At 35.4% G+C, this 20646-nt stretch overlaps 1 protein-coding gene across 1 annotated transcript in view; it reads right to left on the bottom strand.

Moving 5' to 3' along the window:
- Window positions 1-17302: 17302 nt before the first annotated feature.
- Window positions 17303-20646, bottom strand: part of LOC116159882 (homeobox protein invected-like) — a 58045-nt gene continuing 54701 nt past the window's right edge. The window contains exon 3 of the mRNA XM_031472970.1: window positions 17303-18299. Within this exon, the coding sequence (XP_031328830.1) occupies window positions 17932-18299 (368 nt within the window). The 3' untranslated portion in view covers window positions 17303-17931. The remainder of the gene's footprint in view (window positions 18300-20646) is intronic.

Here is a 20646-nt window from a genome sequence, read left to right as displayed (position 1 = left end):
TGTTATGTTGTTTGTATTATACATATAAATAAATGTACATCGGCTAGCTGTTAGTCACTAACCCTCTTTTGGCCTTTTAAGGAAAAGGGCAAAGGGAAAACTCAATAATCTTTATTAAACTATCAAACGGTTTCTTATTTTCTTTAAGGTATATCTTTCCTGCAATGGAATACCATTAGTAAATTGGTGTTTGAGATGAAACAATGATGTAAAGTAAAATGTCAAACGACATTCATGCGTATAAACACATTCGTATTGATAGGAAGTGTAAAAAATTAACTATCGGCCCTCGAGCTTTTAAACTCGTCGCCCTCGAGAATATAAACATCACTATTATGCCCTTAATACATAAATAACTATTATTGCCCTGTTTCTATTGCTGTAGTTCCTTAATTTTTTTCCATCTGAGTATTAAACCACCCTATTATAGTTCTTCTCTTTCTTCACTTTTTCTATTATTCCTGCTCCTATCTCCTATTGAGGGTGTTTGTTTACGACTGCGGTTTAATACCTTCCTATATATGCTCGTTTTATTTTACATTGCAAACATCTCCATTGGCAACTTTTATAATAGATATGAGGTATGTAGGAACCATAATATAATTCTGACAGTTATTTGTTACAATGTCAAAGAAGAGTCTTTTATCCATTTACACGTAATTCCACTGAAATTTATTTTTTTAGTTATTAACGTCAATTTTGAAAAATGGTTAGCCTGGAAGAATTCACTATCACATTTTTTTTCTTACGTAGTGATAAGTTGTTTTTATTGCACAAATGGTTCATCCATCAGTTAGGACTGCCAATTCTGCTTTAGACTTTATACCCTTATCCTACGGGAATTTTGATAATAATTCGTGAATGTAATGCAGTTATGGGTTTATCAACCAGAAATACAAAAGAAATTTTTTTGCCACCTGCACCGCAATTGAGAATGTTTATTTTTTCTACAGCTAGTACATTCGCATTAGACACATTTCAATTTTTTTCAACAATGGCTACTGGATAAACCACTTTTGCATACCAATTTAAACAAAACGAGGTCTGTCTTTTAAATATTACCCGTATTTCCAATTTCCATCTTCCTTCAGGTATAAATGGTGGAAAGTTGGTCGCATTTGGTTGCAACTTGTTAATGTAGTATAGTGTTCCCTAAGCAAATGGTACATTCAATGTATGTGTTAAAAGAACCTATACTAACGTACTTTGACTATCGGACAGGAACGGAAAGTAGAAGTACTGAGCATGTTTGGAATATCAAACTCTTTACGTTTTAGCGCTTCGCAAAACCCCATTTTAAATTCGATCGGTCCTTTACGGTATTCATTACTTCTGAATAGATATGAGGAAATGGACCACTGTAAATGTTCTGTGATGAACAATATAATAAAATAAAATTTCCTCACTTGAGCTTCTGCGTCTGATCTGATATCGAAATTGGAATAGGAAGCTTGCATCCAAATATAAAGTGGTACGATTAAATTTGACACACTTGTACGTAACATTTGTAACCAAATTATTGATTTCGGAAATATCACAACGTTCATGTACAAACGTGTAGTGATTTTGCTAGAACAGAATGAACTTTTTTTAAATTTTAGGGTTGTTACTTACCGCTAGTTTCGGAAGACATAAGTACATAATGAGTAAAATGACAACACGTTTATACTCTGCCATTCTAATGAACCGATCTTAACTCGAAAGGCAAACATAAACAACCAATCCCTTACAGGAACAGAATCATTTATATATCAGACTATATCTGTCTGTGGGCGCAACGACTGTTAAATGAGCCATAAAGGCACTGTTTATTCAATTGGGTAATCTTTTGTTTTGTATTGTAAAAAAAACAATAAGTTTTTATCTGTAAATTACATCACAGAAAATAATAAAAACAGCAAATGTAATGTGCATATAATACAATAGTACGTGGGAAACTGAAGATCTGAAATAAGATACGAAGAATGGCATACGATTTTCAGTCGGGGAATTTGTTGGCACTCGGCTCGCATTCGGAAACACAACTTTTAATCCGGCTCGTATTCAATAGCACTGATCTATGAACTGTTTTGGCGAAGGTTTGAGATATCGCTGTCTCTTTTCGTTCTCGAGTTAAACGAGGAACAGACAGACAAAACCATGACATATGTAGAATTTCTTTCGAAAAATCTCCTTAAAACCTGAAAAGTAAAGTTATGTTATACGGTGATTTATCTAAATTTTATCCAGATTATTGAACCTAGCGAAAGTAAGCTTTATCAAAATCAGCTATAAATAATAATAATCTTTATTTGCCATTCCACCAATCCTTGGCTCCGACACGTCATTGACACATAGCATCTAATTAAAAAATATACACCATATAGGTACATAAAGTAACCTAAACAAATACAGTGATACATGCAAGTAATAACACAACAATAAAATTATTCATGAACAATAGTAAATTTTTGAAACAGCAATTAAAGAGAATAAATAGAAGATATTTTACATTAAGTTATCACAGGGTGTGTTTAGGTATTCGCTTACAGAGTAAAAGCAGTGGTTCAGAAGATGGTTCTTAATAGTTCTTTTTAAACTGATTGAATTGTTGACATTTAACTATAAAAAGAGTACCTACTTTATCCGCATTACCACTGGTTTTCCTCGTTGTAGTTTCCGTATCCGATATAATATTAAAGTAGTTAGAGCGCCTAGGTAAAAGTAACAAGAAGTTGGTGAAAATTTGGTCAATTATTCTCTGAGAGACGCACTTTCTAATGGTCAAAAGAAAAAAGTGTTCCTATGTGCCGTTTCTGAGATATTTGACAGTAAAAACAGGGTATTTTAACATGGGCTCTTCTGGACAGATTCAGTTTTTCTGAGCTAGCGAAGGTTTTTGTATCAAGACTTAAATGAGATGGATCTCATTAGAAGCGAAATTTTGTGACGAATCTAAATATGCACGGAAAAGTACATGTTCATGATGAAATAAGGAAGATATTTACCGCCGTAGCGGCGTTTGCTCTGACGCGGCGGCACGCTATGCAACACGCGTTTAAATCTGATGACTTTTCCACTAGGTCTAGTATATAGCTGAGTTAGGACAATCTTTCCCTTCTTCTGCTGAGCACTTTTCTTCACAAAAGGCATGGTGTCTTTCAGAAAGAACATCAAAACTAGCGATATTTATAAAGGCCTGCACACGTCTTGTTGACACACTGATCGGATCGGGATCAAGATAGCGGCTGGGGATCTCTGGCGCCAACATCTAAAAACCAAACCCACTACACCGACTTCACGTAAAACGCCAAATTATTTAGTTTCCCGGCTTTTACATACGTCTCGCATACGTTTTGATTAAAAATAAATATATTCGTTTAGGATTTACCGCTTAACTGTGAATATTTAGTCGCGGTGTGTCGTCAACATTTAGTGTGCAAAGGTTTGAAACAGGGTCGAAAAGTAGGGAGACTAGTCAAGTTGACTACTGTATATACCTTTTTAAAAATCATGTAAGACGTTTGCATTGTGCTGAGGTACAAAATACCACTTATACCGTATTTCTAATTATGTTTTCGCCTTAACATCATTTTTTTTTGGGGACGTTTACCGTAAGTAATAGGTAGGCCGAGTACATCACTTGACTTCAGCCGAACACGCTCTAACTACTTTAAGTCGTTTATTCTTTTCACGACTGTATACAAGCTCTTTCTAATTTCGGCACGTACTTGTTCCCACAGGTTTTTCCTCGTCGGGTCTTGTACAAATTTTTCAATCACAGAGTAACCGGAGTTCTCGGCCAAACAACATGGAAGCTTAGCTCTCTCCTGAAGTATCCTGCACCGCAGAACGTTTGGTCATCAGAAACAAATACAGATATTAATCCCAATGCCGCTGGTGGTCGGACACAACTTTTGACAAGTACTTCATGCATGCTATCAATCCGTCTGACTGTGGGTGTAAAGCAGTGGTTCTAGTCTTGCGCAAGCCCAACAGTGGACACGCAGGCTTTGGAATAGCGCCGACTCATAACATTTCGTCCCCGGTCAGAGTGTAGTTTCAGGGGTACTCCAAATCTGCTAAAAAAGTTCTTAACCCAGAAAGTCTGCCACAGTTGTCGCTTCTTGATTTGGTAGAGCATATGTTTCTGTTCATTTTCTGAAATAGTCCGTGGTCACCAAGATGTTTTTATTTCCAGCAGCTATCTCTGGGAAAATGCCTGCGATATCAATGGCTATTCTTTCAAATGGACTACCAACATTGTACATCCTCATTGGCGCATTCTTGTTTTCTATAGCACAAACGGCTCATTTTCTGCACCATTCCTTCACATCTTGTTTGCATATAACTCAGTAGAATCGTGTCTTAACCAGGGTGTTCGACGCTCCTAGATGCCCTTCCGATATACCATCGTGCATCTGTCGTAGTACTTTAGATTTTCTGCTTCCCGGTATGGTTCAATTATTCTTTGACTAGCCATGCGGCTGATCTTCTTAGCTTCGCTGCCTTTAACCTATATGTAGGCTTCTTGAATGTTACTTAATACGTTGGGCATCTCTCGCATTTATTTTACGAGTTACCATATTGCTTCGACCGACAAGACGGTTCTCTGGAGCAAACACGTTTTGGTAGCAGCAAATTAACTTTTTAGCTTGGTCGTTTGGGCTTGTTGCCAAATTTTTGCATAGTGTGAAAACAAAACAAAACGCCTCTACGTAAGGCAACTACCAGAGAATCTGCTGCGGTCTCAAACTGTGTCAAGTAGGTGGACCACGGTGACTTTCCATCGAATGTCGGTGGCTTAACCCGAACTTTCGCCGTACCAATATTTTCACACGATCCGGTGGCTTCTTTGCGGACCGATTGTGGAACAGCATGTAGATCTTGTGTTGCCCCAGATGGCACATCACTCTTTTCGCGTTCTTCAGTCAATACCATGCATATATGATATATTCGTTTTCGATTTCCTTTTCTATCTCATCTTCTATTTTAGCTTCCATGGTCTGCTGACCGACTTTTATTTCAGCTTGACCAGCTTCGATTTTAGCCTCCATTGATCGTTGACCGGCTCTCAATATTTAACTTCTACGGTTTGTTACCGGTTTTCATTTCTTGTATTAATTGCAAAAGTAGGTAAGTCAAAATTCCTTCAGAAGTGATGTATTGTACAATAGTCAAACACAAATTGCAATTCCATTTTTAAAACTGAAGCAAAATTCCATTTGTATAGAAGGGCAGGACCGAATAAAAGATAAACGCAATCACTGCTCAAACACTAATTTATTTGCAACTGATCTCCGAATACACCAAATAATAATACTGCACCGTTTACATTACCGGTAGAGAATAAACTATTTTAACGTACCAATTAACACAAAATCTCGTCTTGTTGAAAGTGATTATCCTTAACTCGAGTTTCCACCTTCCCTCCGGTAATAAAGGTGGGAAATTTGTAGCGTTAGGTTGAAGGTTATGCAAGTAGTAAAATTGTCCCTAAAATGATCGTAATCAACTCACTGAATCTTAAACTGTAAAAATACTTTTCGTATTGGGCAAGGGCGCATGTTTGAATCTTTCAACATATTAGGCAAGTCGAAATCTGTTCGTCTTAGTGCCTCGCAAAATCCCATCTTAAACTCAATTGGGCCTTGGCGATATTCATTACTTCTAAAGAAGCCAGTTTTCACTGAAAACTAAAGGAACTGTATTATACTGTTTATTTTAACGATAAGAAATACTTGTCCATCCTTGTCGGTGTTCACGTCAATAGCGCTGATAAAAGATATATTCATATACAAATTGGTTCGGTTAACTTTTGAACACTTGTAACTGAAGTTCTTCAATATCACATGGTCAATTTCGCTAACGTCGCAACGTTCGTGCACAAACGAGTACAGATGTTGCTGAAACATGCAGATTACTTTCTCATGTAGTGCGTAAATGAACGTCTAAAACCGTTGACTCTGAGAAGTAGAAAGTACAAGTAAACGCCACACATATAACTGATAGCACTTTTTCAATTGCCATCTTGTACCACAGCTGAACACAAATTGTTGCGTTTCCTTTTATATACCTTGCCTCGTTATCATTTCATATTCACAATCTAAATCAGTTGGTAACAATATAGTAATTATAAATTGCATAATACCAAGTACTATTATGTATAGAATATAAAATTCATTGCAGTTAAGTGTAACGGAAATGCATTCATTTGTAACTTGTGGTTGTGGTAGTGAAGCGAGTATGAAGCTATCACATGTGTTCTGCTTTTAAGGTAAGTCACTGCTATATTGGGTCTGCATTCTTATGAAGATAAAAATACTTATAATTGATCTATGATGCAGAGATAAAACTAGTATATACTTACTACTTTTGCACTAGTTTATCAACCTTTCTGTTCATTTCAGACAATATATCTCCCAAATCGCTACTGGTAGAAAAAAAATTGTATCGGTTTTTTTGTACGAAATTTAATGAGCATTTTGTAAATACAAGTGGTTAAAAAAGAATTGATAGTTTTCGAGATATTGAGCAAAACCGAAAAAAAGGACCTAAAATTCAAAACCGCGGCTAGGACCACCTGAGCTGTCAACAGTTTTGCAAATTGGGCGTAAGATCGTTTGGGTCGTAGGGTTTTTGGATATGTTGAGGGGAAGGTCCAATGAACATTTTTGGCCAAATTTCAAAACTATATTTTTTTTATTTGGCGATTTTAGTAGTAGAGTAACTGGGCTAAACGTTTCGTTAATTTCACATTCAATTAAAAAGGTTCTTTTCTTTCGGCCTTGCGTGGTGTTGAAGTGAAGGTTTGTAGGGTGAGTCGGCTCAAAAAACCAGACTTCGTTTAGTTTATTTTTAATTGGTAATCCAAATATTTCGGACGCAGTTTGCTGTCCTTCCTCAGTGGGACCACTGGTAAAAGGTTAACGGTTAGCAAAATAAAATTAGATAAACAGACAAGCTTACAATTGTGTGCACTAAACACGTCGTTAACGTCGTCCACCATTTTGTTAACGACGTGTTTAGTGCACACAATTGTAAGCTTGTCTGTTTATCTAATTTTATTTTGCTAACCGTGAACCTTTTACCAGTGGTCCCACTGAGGAAGGACAGCAAACTGCGTCCGAAATATTTGGATTACCAATTAAAAATAAACTAAACGAAGTCTGGTTTTTTGAGCCTACTCACCCTACAAACCTTCACATTCAATGTTCTTCGGCCTAGATATTACTAGTGATAGTCTCCACAGTTCGCTTTATTTAAGTCTCCATTACCTTGTGGTTGTGGGCAAGAGGAAATTAGAAAAAAAATGTATAAAACATTTAATTAGACAATACTATTTACATGTAATAATTTGATCCGCGATTCCCTAAGTAAAATAAGAATGTAGAGAGAGCAGTTGATGAATTATGAATTGTATTTGTCGGAATGCATAAGCTTCTGGCGATGAAAATGCAACTGCACAGTAAAAAAGAGGACACGTACAAATCGAAGCGAATCTGATTAGAGGGTTAATGGCGAAAAAAATGGAAATCAACCTCCAATGTAACTTTATACGGAAGCTTGTTGTACAAACGTTTATGTGATGCCTAGTTCAGTAAAACAGAAAATGGTGGTGTTAGGGGAATGTCCCCTATTATTTAGAGGGTGACGCTCTTAATGTAATTAATGCTTTAGATATTATTTTGCTTTATATTTTTGTCGGATAATGCGAAATCATGGTCTAACATAAAAGAAGTAGTTACTACAGCCTTTAGTTTGGATTACATGATATTGCTTTTGTAGCTTTTTTATGATACAGATAAGGTTTATTAAAAACGTTACACAACGGTAACCCTGGCAAGGTTAGAAGGACGATTTTATTTCGATGAATATCGAATTAATGAATATGTAAGGTATAGATCAAATTGATAAACTTCATCGTAAGCGTTGCGTGACAGATTTAAAAAATGAGATTCCAACTTTTTTTTCCAAACATGTGGAAGTTATCGTAAAGTATTGGTAGGACCAACCTACAATTTTTGTTAAGTTATTCGAAAGACCTTATTTGTGTATGTACCATCTACAACAATTGTACCAGATTTCATTACAGAATAAATATCAAAGTTAAAAAACTAAAATACTTTTTGGCGGCAACATGGTTATGTTGATTCGTTAAAATGTTGAGTATCTACATTAGGCATAAAGAATGTAACACTGTCAAAAACTTATGCGGGTTTTTAGCACCGTCACGTCATACAATTTTCTTTTCAAATACTTCTTCTTGAACGAGCGAAGTTTTTGAGTGGCTATACATTGACAAAACTAAAAAAAAGTGCGTGAAGTTGCAACAACGTTGGGCTCGGCCCGAGGTATTTACGAGAGAACGTATCATAAAAAGGATTATAGACTATTGCAAGCTAATTAGAAGTATTAATTCAATAAAGGGCAAATTTCGAGTTTTTTCCGAGTATAACTATGACATGGAATTCGGAACAGAACAGCAAAACCAATAGCGGGTTGTAATATACGATACTTCTGAAGCAAGCATTTTTGCCTAAAAAAGATATAGTTTCAGGGGATTGCTATACTGAAATCGGTTAATAATCAATTAGCGGAGCTGAAATACTAATATATTAATTCTTTTCATGCTTCCACATGCCGAGGGCTATCGAATGTTACAAAAATAATTTACATATCTCTACAGCAACAATTTCCCGTAAGGAAGCGCCTGTTTGAATTCGTCGAAGTACCAAGTGTTCATTAAAGCTGGTAGTTTCCATCAATGTACAAATCATCAATTATGATACATATAATTCCTTGTAAGAAAACGGCTACTTTGTTACAAAGTTTCAATTTTTGTTTTATTTAAAGATAGGTAGGTACTCAGAAACACAAGTACAAACTAATTGGTAATGTTAATGTGCACTTTGGTACAAATCAGTTTACTGTTCCTTATAACCAGGGCCGGCTTTGGGCGTGAGCAGTGTCGCCCTCCGCTTACGACGCAGACAAGAAGGGGTGACTGCCGGATCACGGATGTGTGCAATATAACTATTCAACAATTCAGCACTCATTATGACTAAGTTACCTGGTCATCTTCAACTCAATAATCAAACATTTTCTATTGTATGTGTATTATGGTGTAAGAAAACGGAAGGAAACGAGAGCTGAATTTAACAGGATCTTACAAAAAATTGTAGGTAGGTACTTTGTTCAAAGGGAAAATGAATGCAATCTCGCATCATAGGTACCGCACACTCATTTAAATATAGGTCCCATTTAACAGAGTACCTTTTTTTCAAACCTAATTACCTAATTATCAAATTTACTAACACTAATTACCATAGGTAACGGTGAAAATTAATTCACACATCATACCTCGTTATTTTTTCAAATATGGAAAAAGCGACTCATTGTTAGATAAATGACGAGAAAACGAAAATTGGCGTGAAGATTTTAATCCTCGGGGCGTATTAATTTCAGCGATATAAAACAAAGGTAAGTTATTATGCACATATATTAAGACGAATAAGCGCATTTCCCTTTGTATTTATACGCATACGCACTCTAATTAACTGCTACGCTGTTCGATAATATTATTTGTAGTATAATTAGCTTAGTTTTACCAAATTCACCTTTTACAGGTAGATAATATAATATATGACGGCAATAAAGATAAATCTAAAAGAAAAATGCAATAATTAAGATATGATATCTATAAAATCGAGTAATATAAAATGTAGTAAATTATGTGAAAGCCTACTGCATATACCTACCGCTTCAACTGTGCAGTAAATCAATTTTAGGAAAATACTTCTAGTACAAAAATCGTAAATGTGGGGTATGATATCCTGACACTAAGGGGTGGCCATATCGGAGTATTTCAAATAAATGAATTGAGAAATATGTGAAAAATATTGAATAACCTAAAAACAACCGGGTTTAGACACTGGACATCCCTTCTAAAAATTGAAGAGAACACGAAACACTATCGAATCTCGAAATCAAATAGTGGTAGTTCCATTTGAAAAAAAAATAGTGATGGTACTTTGAAATTCGGAAACTTTATCATTTCCTTGTGAACACCATGTATCACTAAATTCAACTATCTCATTATCAAAGTGTGACCCTTTATTTGGATTAAAATTACTGCTCAAAGGTATTTCGTAACTTCGGAAAGTAAGGTCGCTTCGATTGATAAAAGTGGGCATTATTCGGAAAAAAATCAATAAGATGGAAACATTGACAAAAAATCAAAAAGTGAATAGCGTTTAATGTAGGGGTTAACAAATGACACCGAAACATGTAAAAATATACAGGGTTTTCTATTTAAAAAGAAAGTTATTGATTGACAGTTTAAAAAAAGGGACATCATGTACATTCAAAAATAATTTCTATAGATGCGCAACCATTTATAACATTTGCACACGCCGTTTTTTTATATTGTTTACCAGATGAGCTGGAAAAGACCGGCGCACTGTTGCATGACCCTGTTTACGAAGTTATCTAATTTTTCAAAAAATGATTCGCTGCCATCCACAGAATGCTCAAAAGTTTCGACATTTAATTTAAATTTCAATTGGCACTGTCTATTGCCATCCCCCTTAAGTAGTTCTACATTATGATCGAATTTATTGTCATGAAAAACAAGAAATTATGCAAAAGCTAAGAAGTACCAAGATTGGGAATGGATGTTGTAACGAGACCCCCTGAGAGATTTTGGTTTTCATTTACGTTTCAGATTTTCTTCTTTTTCATCTTTTACTGACATTTTAGTAATTTATGATTTATATTTAGTGTTTTTTTAAATTTTTTTTTAAATTTTATATAACGGAATCCCTATTTTTTAATTATATTACAAATTTTTTAAGCATGAAATTTAGGACATAGTGTTGCCTAGGCTCTATAGATCTGTAAAGTCACTCTGAAAAAAATCAAATCAATTGATCAATAAGATTACACTAAAACAAAATATCAAATTAAAATTAAGTAGTGTTACTCAAATTCAGTAGTGTGGGTCGTGGCAATGCGAAGTTAAACTCATCGGTTTGGAAAATTTTTGAGTGTCAATCGCGTTGCGAAATAAACGTTTAAACTTTAAAATGTAAATTTCAGTGAAGCAACCAATAATTTCATGATGAAAAATTAGTATTTTTTCTACTGAAAAATAGATTATAGTAGGCATACCTCAGAGTCACATATATCGGTAATCTTTTTTCTTTGAAATGTTGGGTTAGAAATAGTAGTCTACTAATATCACATTTTACGAAAATAGCTCGAGCTCTCATTAATGATCTACCTTTCCAGCATTTCCAAATATGGGGCTCAAGCATATAACGATACAATATACCACTAACAAGCAGTCGTACCACCCTTTTTACAAGTGCGTGCTTATGAAATGTCTTTCTAGAAAGTTAAGATGCGATGAGTGAATTCAATGTTGTGTAGCGCATGAAGTAAGGGTGGATGGATAATACCTTTAAGCAAATAAACGCCATTTGTAGTTTATAAATCCATTAAGCCCCAATCCATGTTTTGAGACCGCACCCAATCTTCAATAATATCCGAATTAACTAAGCCCATCAATAAATCAATTAAGACCAACCCTACTGCTATACCCTACTTCCTCCCACAAAATATAAACCCCCATTTGCGTTATGTCCACTAAACACGCAATCTGTAAACACCTTATTGTGGTTGAAACAGTGTGTGGGGGGTGCAATCGTTTTCTTTATTACCCTAACGTCATGATCTAATCTCATTTTAACATCGGTTTATTATTTCTTTTCCGATTTTTTCCCGTACAATCCTGACCGCCCGTTTGTTATTCGGATAACTTGACCGCAATTGCCCCGTATTACTTTATTATTGCGTACTTAACGCGTTTTCATTGTAGTTAAACAGAGTTAATTATCAGTCTATAATAACTGGGATTTAAACGAGCGATAAAGAGTTAATAGGGTATGTGTAAACAAAATACAGTAATAATGCTTGTAGATGTTAAACGAAATTAACCCAATTACTTACGCAGGTAATTGAATGAAATTTAAACCAATAATCATTGATTAGTATTTCAGATTGGTTTTTCGACTACAATGGGTAAGGAGAGGGTACCTAACAAAACAAATCACACAAAGTAAAAATTTTTCAAAGGTTTGGATTTGCTTTCTGGATGATGTTTTCTTTATCCTTGAAACCAAAATTAACAGCAGACTACAAATACTGCATTGACGTTTAGGTGTAGACGTTCAGCGGAAGGATTTTAACACAAAATCATATCATTTTTTGACGTCAAAGAAAATGTCCTGGTGGCACGGGTGGCTTATTACTCGGATGCGAACAGCGATTAGCAGACTTTTTAATGGGACCAAAAGAACAAGTGAGTGGGAAACGTATCGTATCTCTCTCAAAGAGTGTGTAACAAAGCTATAAAGCGAGGAGAAAATGCTGGAGGAACGTTTGCGAGGGCACTCAGCAGATGTCTAAAGTCCCGTCTCCATTGGATCTTCCAAAGAAATATGATGGGAAAAAAGGAAAGAGTAGTAGAAGCACCCGAAAACCGCAAAGGATGCATAGAAGCCTCGATGGATAGGAAAGGCCTGTATTCGACCCCAGTCTGCTTATGATATCGACAATGTAATGTGTTGTTTTACTGACTGTACTTAAAACACAATTATTGTAACGTTTTTCAAACACGGACTTTTTAGAAAACGAACAGATTAAAACATTCTTGGTCCACACTGTCAACTCACTTGTTCGATACATTGTTACAGTAGATTTTAAAACCCTAATCAAAATTGAATGTCCCTCCACCCTCCCGACCCAGACAGAGATTAAATTCTTTCGTTTTAGGAAAAATAACCAGAAGGATACTAACCTGTGCTATAAAGTTTATTAATCAATTATTTTATTAAATTAAACACACTGTGTAAACCAACTTACATTCACCCCTGTAACATTCTTAAAATCGGCGATATAGATTTCCAAATTTAAGTAATACGTCCTGTATATTTCTTATACGTCTGGATACTACCGACAATTTTACATTCTAATACGTTTACACAAGGATGGTCAAACACATTATTAGTAAACCGCGATATGTTAACATGACATAAAAAGTACTTTCAGAAAATGTTAGTTTCAATAATTAAAGTGCACGCGAAAAATGTCTGCATATTAATTTCTATGCAATTCTTCTTGGCAAATTCAATATATCGCCCGTTTTTATATGTACCCGTGATGCAGTTTCGCATGCAAGTATTTCGGCATCTGCCGATTTTTTCTGCCTATTGGTTGACGATGATTTATTGCTTATATTGTCAGATCGTATATGGCATAAATATCAATTGGTTACAATTTTGAAACACGTTCACTTTTATTTAGAGTGCAAGTTTCGTTTTCCGGAAAATATACGAATATTGTAACAGAGTGTAATTACCTCTGGAATTGCCAAACACATAGTATACAACGATGTAACAAATTCGGCGCTTATCTTGTAAAATGCAAATTTTATAAAAAGCCTCAAAATGAGCGCAGAATTTTTGATGGCGCTAATTTGCATAAACCATCCATTAAAACTAATATTATGTAAACGCCTTAATTAATTTCGTTGCTATCTCATTAAATAGGATGTGCCTCCTACGCCAAGTCATTAACAATCAAAGTTATTTTCCTAATGATAAATAACTTAATTCCATATATAATAATAACTTCCGCCGAATGATCATCATTACAATGCAATGAAAAGAGATATTATAGAAAATAATACACATTTACGATTATAATATTAAGATTATTATACACGAATGTTCATGTCCGGGTATCATTCTGAATTAATTTAATGGGACTAGGAAGTATCTGGGGTCAAATACCGAAACATCGGACCCCACAGCGAAAACACGACCGGTATTTTATACAGTAGCTGACAATGCACCAGGTAGGTAAATATCATGGAATAGTTTAAAAAGGTTTCATCTTTAACGAGCGCCTCAAAATCGATCGCTTCTAAATTTCACCGGAGTCATTAATTATATCATTTCCAGGGCAATCAATTAAACCAGTTCCGTGACGAATAATGCCAAAATTGGACGATCCAAAAAGACCGAGTTATTATTGCTCTTGGATTTATTTACTCTGTGAAAGTAAAGTTTAATTCATTTTCTGGAGAGTTTTATATCTGCTTGCTTTAGTGAAGGATTTCGAGGGCTCCACCCCGAGCTGCACCCCCGAATAGCAATCCATTATTTATTTATCGCTAAGTGTGAGGTCCCCTTCGCTGATATATAGTAGCTACCAATTCTATTTAATTGACTGGTCACACAAAACTACTCAGGTCAGTGTTTATATTGAGCAGATTTATTTGTCAATAAATTCGTTGCCGGTTTTTGAATTCAATTTAAGATTTATCATAGAACCAGATGCATTGCATTTTTCGACACATTCTTGAGTATTCAAGTATACGACATGTAACGTATCAGCAATACTTCCAAACTTATTTTGTTGCAAATAAAGGCATCAATATTGATTAAATTATCTCTCGCATATACTTAATTAATTTTAACTAATTACATTATCAATGTAAATAGCCGTCAACTCCCTCGTGTGAAAGAAAGAAAAGAAAGCCTGTCGGGGAAGTAAGTCTTTTAGGATACTTACCTAATTTTCATAAAGGGCTCCTATTCCGATGCGGTAAAATCGCTCTCGAATTTCGCCCTTAATGTAGATGGAAATGGAAAATTGGCAAGGAATATTCGATACCTTAAATTTGTCCCCCAGAAAATTCAATGAAATAATTCATTTGCCACAGAATGTTTGCTTATTCTTTTACTTTTTCATTAAATTCAATGATGGTTTGTATTAAATGCACAGAAATGGAAAGGACGCATTGCGCACAATGTTTGTTCACTTGAAGGCGACGCTCTTTTTTACATTGAACATAAACTTTCCTTAGTGCAAGCTTTCAGAAGACGTTTCCGCTAACGACAAATTATTCGTGAGGATGGGTGCTCTTGGAAGCGAGCATTCCAAGGGCACATTTTAGGAGTTGTAATTATATTCTTTTGATCCTTCACTTACTCCAATTCTTTTCAGCTTCTCGGTTTCTTTCTTTCCAGGACGGCTTCGCAATTATAAGCAGCTTCAGAACTCCTGACTTGTAAAACTTCTTCAGCTCCCTCTCGTTTAATGCTACCTCGTACCTTTCGAATGCTTCCCAAGCGACCTCCTTTCTTTTTCGCACACTTCTGTTTCTTCCATTATATTTGGCTTGTTCTTTCTCGTGTTCTTTGATTGTTTGATTTCCTAGACTTCATTATACTCTTGAGTTATATGCTTCCTCGGATTATCCCCAACATTTCGAACGAGTTACGCTCATGGGATTTATACACTCCGTGAAATAAAAGGGCTCTCCAATTATGTAGATAGTGGTATTATCGCTAGACCTTTATTCAACCGATTTGAATTCTTTGAATCTTCCGCTCTTTCGGTTACGGCTTACTCAATTCATTGACAGCAAAAGATTCCTCGATATTATTTCGATCTTTCGTCATTTTCGTTTTTTTTCGGATTCCTCGTCTCCTTTGTATTTTTATCTTTTTGGTTTGTTAATGTTTTACGCTTCTTTGGTTTTTTTCTACTTCTTGAGAATTCTTCGACTGCCTCAACATCAAGAGATGCTCCGCTTCCTCAATGCTATCACATTCCCCCACTTTCCAAGGTTGCTCAATTATGGTGCCTTCCTTTTCTCCCTCGTTTTCTTCCATTTCTTCATAATGGTCTACGTCTTCTTTAATTTTCCACTTTTTTGTTTCGCTACGGCGAATTATTCGGTTTTGGCCAGTAGTGCCTACAGGTCTTCAAATCCAGTTAGGTTTTTTGCAATTCCAGGATGGCACTGATACCTATTTTGTACTGCTCGGTGTCAGTTCCTTAAATTCACCTTCATCGTTTTCGGCGGCATTAAATTGTTGTTACTACGTCAACGATACTTCCAACTTCATTGGTTCGCTTGGTTTTTTCGCCCCCCCCCTCGGAATTCCCCCGATCCTACGTTTTCTTTCGTACCATGACTTTATAAGTCACCTCGTTTTGCTAGGTTTTCTCGCACTAATCAGTATTCTTTGGTATTTCTGGCATCGTCGACAGTTTGGTTCATTACGTTCTGTTTTGTCAGCTTGATCGGATTTCGTGAGTGCCTACGGTTTTTTGACTCCTATGCTTTTCTGTGCTTCGTCGGAATATTTTGACTTTAGCATTCCATCGCTTTCCTAAACGCCTAAGCCTTTTTAAGTGTTTTCATAAGTTCTGGATTTCTCGGTCTTTTCGGTTTCTTCCGCTTCTATGACTCTGATTTCTTCTTCAAAAATCTTCGACTTTTTCTGCTTCTTGCAGATCCTTCTCCTTCTTCGTCTTCGGTTTCTTTAGATTCTCCTAATCTCCTTGACATTTTTGATAATTCCAGCTTCCTGTGATTCTTCGATTTTCTCGACATCATCAATTTACTTGCGATTCCAACAAATTTCAGATTCTTTGGATCCAACTCAAATTTCCTCGCTGGATTTCCTCACTGGATTTCTTTACTTTCCTGTTTTTCCTCATCATCTTCGACTTTCTTCAGTTTTTTTAGACTGAACTGCTTCATTAACCTTACGTCTAGAGACACCATACTGCGCCGCTAATAAGAAAATGTTCCTTTTGCTACCGCAAGGCTGCTCACGTATTTAAATAAATTTCCTCTTGCATTGCTGTAGGTTTCAGTATCTAACGTGTAAATCTTCATTTGGCCTTTTTTTGAATATAAAGGATATCGTGAAAACCAGAAAATTAGTGACGGAAAAAGTATACATCCATTCACACTTTAGCAAATGTAGGTAATTGGTAACCCCCAATTTGCGATATCATTTTGTAATGATCTTGAAAAATCGTTTCTTATATAGCAGGATACAAGTCTATAAATATGCATCCAAATCGTTGCCTTAATAGTACACATAAGTTGACATTTATGAATATCCTATTTCCTTGAAAAGTCAGAGCCTAAGATAATTAAAAACATCAACGCAATCAGTACATTAACATACCATTTTTACCTAGCAATGTTTAATGATCGCCTCGATTTTGTACCTAATTACAGAAATGGAAAAAAAAAATCTGTGGAAGTGTGTAAGTATGGCAGTACATAAACGCGACGTAATACCAAAAGGGTCGTAGAAATGATACAGACAAGGAATTTGATTTAAAACTTTATTACAATGTTGCATTATTGCAATGAGTAGGTAGGTACATTCTCAACTGTATCTTTTATTCAATATACATTAGATTATAAATTAATGTAGTAGTAATTTTCACAGACACTTTCGTAAAATTAATCTATTATTTAAATATTTACAGATAAAGACTTTCTTTAATTTACAAATGTCTACACTATATAATTGTAACTAATTAATAAATATTGCTCGCGATTTGTATCTAAACAACACAATAAATATAATAGTCTATATATGTATTAAATAATGCATTTATATATTATTTACAGATTTGTATAGAAAACGTTTAACTGGCAAATAAAAATTATAAAAGAGTTTTTCTGTCTTTACTTAATTATGGCACAAGGTAACAAACATTCATTTATGTTTTGCTCGAAAAATTACGTATTCTGTACCTGATCGTTTGCAATTGTGTTTAAATGAATGGTACATTAATACGTTTTTTCAGTAACAGCGATTCCAAGAATTGCGGAATTAAATAAACAATGTAACTCGCTCAGAAATCGGCTTAAAAAGTAGTCGTGCTAGTAATTCTTTCAAGCTGAAGTAGAACGGCATTGACAACTTTACTCCCCGCTTATTCTCTCGTGTGTTAAAAAGTTCACGTCGACACTTCACAATTTTAAAAAATATTTTTGGAAGCATAAAATTATCACCCCGTTTAAAAATAAATATACAGCGATTTATGTTAAAATCACCAATAACTCTATGACGGTTTCGTAACCTGACGGCTGTTTTGTAATTCTTGTAATTCCTCCTCTTCTTTACTTAAAGGTATCGTGGAATGATTGTACAAACCTTGCGCCATTAACTGTAACGCCAGCGGATTTTTTTGACCGGAAGCCTTTTTAATTTTCGCCCGTTTATTTTGAAACCAGATTTTGATCTGCGCCTCGTTAAGCCCAAGTTCTTGACTTAATTGTTGACGGCGCCTTTCTGTTAGGTAACGATTTTCTGCGAATTCATGTTTTAATCGAGCTAGTTGCGCCCCTGAAAAAGCAGTTCGTGGACGTTTCTCTTCTGAAGTTCCAACTGATTTTACTCCCGGTTTTTTTACGCGCCGCGTTCTCGGACCTGAAATAAAAACATTGTCGTAATTGCTTTATTAACGATTGCCTTTTTTGTACATAACTTAAATAATTACGAGTCGCGTTATTTTATTGTCGCGACATTAATTAATTAAAACATGTTAGGTATCGGCCTATAAAAATTAAAGGAATCAATTTGCCCAACGGTATACAGAAACTTTAAACTTAAACTAATTTTAGCCCATTCAAAATGTACGCTCTTGTAATAGTATTGTAAGATGACTTAATTTTCAACTAATTGCCTGATTTCCAAGTGTGAATACGAAATTTTTTCAGCTTCAGTGAGCTTTAAATTGTTTCCTTTTGCTACCTATTTTATTCACCAGGTACTGCAGTTGCATACATGAATTGTTAATATACCTATTCCTCTTTTCTTTTGCTAACAACGACCGAGCACAACCTTTAATCATCTGTACGAATTTCGAATTTTTGTTTAATTTGGTTTTACTAGGTTTATTTGGGTTTTTGAACACCGACAGAATAAGAATTTCTCAAAGGTTTCCCAACGAAAATTTGCACCCCTCTCAAACTCGGAACAATGAATGTTTTGTACATATCCAAAAACCGGTCGATTTTTATATGCAAAAATAATTATATTAACTTTAACCCTCTGTTAGGGGTTTCTATGACCCACACATTTTTAAATGGGACCAGGGGTCAAATATCCCATGATTTGGAAGGTGTTTTCATTATTTACACAATTTTATCGATCTTTAGAGTTTTAAAGTTTCCAAAAAAGGTTTAAACCAACGAATGTATTACTTGAAATGATTCCACTCACTTTCATACAGTAATCTTGATTCAAACCCAGATCTTGCACTTCTCAGGACCTCAGGCCTCACGACTTCGTCGATAATTTTTGTCGTAGTACAAATTTTCGTTGGTGTTCTTGTAATGACCTGAACCTCAAAATTATCAAATTCACTTTAATATTACGGTTCACAATACAAGGCAAAATCGGCTCAGAAATGTCTAGTGATATGGGCAATCGTATGTACAGATGAGCAGACAAAGCGGCTTCAACAGCGTATCCTTCGGAAATACCGTAGAAATTAGTCTAATGAAGAAGTTCGGTCATAGCAGCAATTTTGTATAACATATTTTTAAGTTCGTTCTGATTTACCTAGCGAATGGCATGAATTTTGATAAAAATAACCTAACATTTCTTGCTCCAAATTCCGAATTTGATAAAATTTAGTAGGAAGGGGCTTTAAACGTGTAGGTGTAGATAATGATTTAAAATCAATTTTTGAAATGAATTCTATCTACAATTTCGACCGTCAAACGAAAATTGTTGTTGCTAATTTCACAAAATTTACTGTGTACATATATTTAACTAAAAATCAAATTAGTGAAAAAATAAACATTTTTCGGACTGTTGGATTCAATCGAAAATCTTGTACCCTTGGCAAATATTTCTGTTTTGGGCTCCACCAACGTCCAGTTTTAATACACTATTGGGCACAACAATGTAATGTGGTTTTAGGACGTTTGTATAGGTTTTTTAACTACCTTTATATGACGATTCTACCACAGAATATTCTCCTCTAAGGATTTTAACCCCCGCTATATTCGTCTTGGGGAAAATTCATTTCCAAAAAAATTTATTGCGGGTTCCTTCGTCCTGGTGAATTGACGCCAGTTTTCCGAGACGGAATGCAAGCTTCCCTAGGAGAATGTCCTGAGGAAAATTTGGCGGGAGCAGATTTCCTTTCATTGCTCATCGAAAATATTGAAGGTCGGTTACGATGTCTATCGAATAGTTTTGGCTAATTGGGCGTCCTTAGTATATTGAGCCGACCCGTGTGGCGCAGTTGCTCGACTGCGGTACTAAGGGCCCGTGGTTCAAATCCGGGTTCGAGCATAGATATTTGTAAATGTATAGGAGGTTGGGTTGGTGGAGCAGCCTTGGCTAAAACCCCGCTCACTCAAAAATAAAAGCCAAAAATAGAGAAAATCACTCCTGTCCTCTTTGTGTCTGAAAGCAGAGATCGATTGGAGCTGAACCTTATCTTTTACAATAATTTTTGCAATAGGTAGTGTGTTATCTTAAGGGGAGGCATCCCCATGAATTATTTCCTGACATGCTGAAAGTAAGCCATGCCTAATTTTTACATGCAATTTGTCTCAGATTTTGCGTAGGCATGCCCCTAGTGGTGCCAAATAAAACTTTTAAAAATGGACTAAACACACGCGCTACCTGTTATGGTATTACAATGAAAGCTCCCTCAAAAATAATTGGTTTCTACAAAATAAAACTTTCCTCCGCGACTCCTTTTCGAGATCATTAGTTGCGGTGGGAGAGGGGGTTGTTAAAGATTGATTTTATCTTT

Source organism: Photinus pyralis, unplaced genomic scaffold, assembly GCF_008802855.1.
Source record: "Photinus pyralis isolate 1611_PpyrPB1 unplaced genomic scaffold, Ppyr1.3 Ppyr1.4_LG1, whole genome shotgun sequence".
NCBI lineage: Eukaryota > Metazoa > Arthropoda > Insecta > Coleoptera > Lampyridae > Photinus > Photinus pyralis.
The sequence above is the reverse complement of the archived record's forward strand: the minus strand, read 5'-3'. Positions and strand labels throughout refer to the sequence as shown.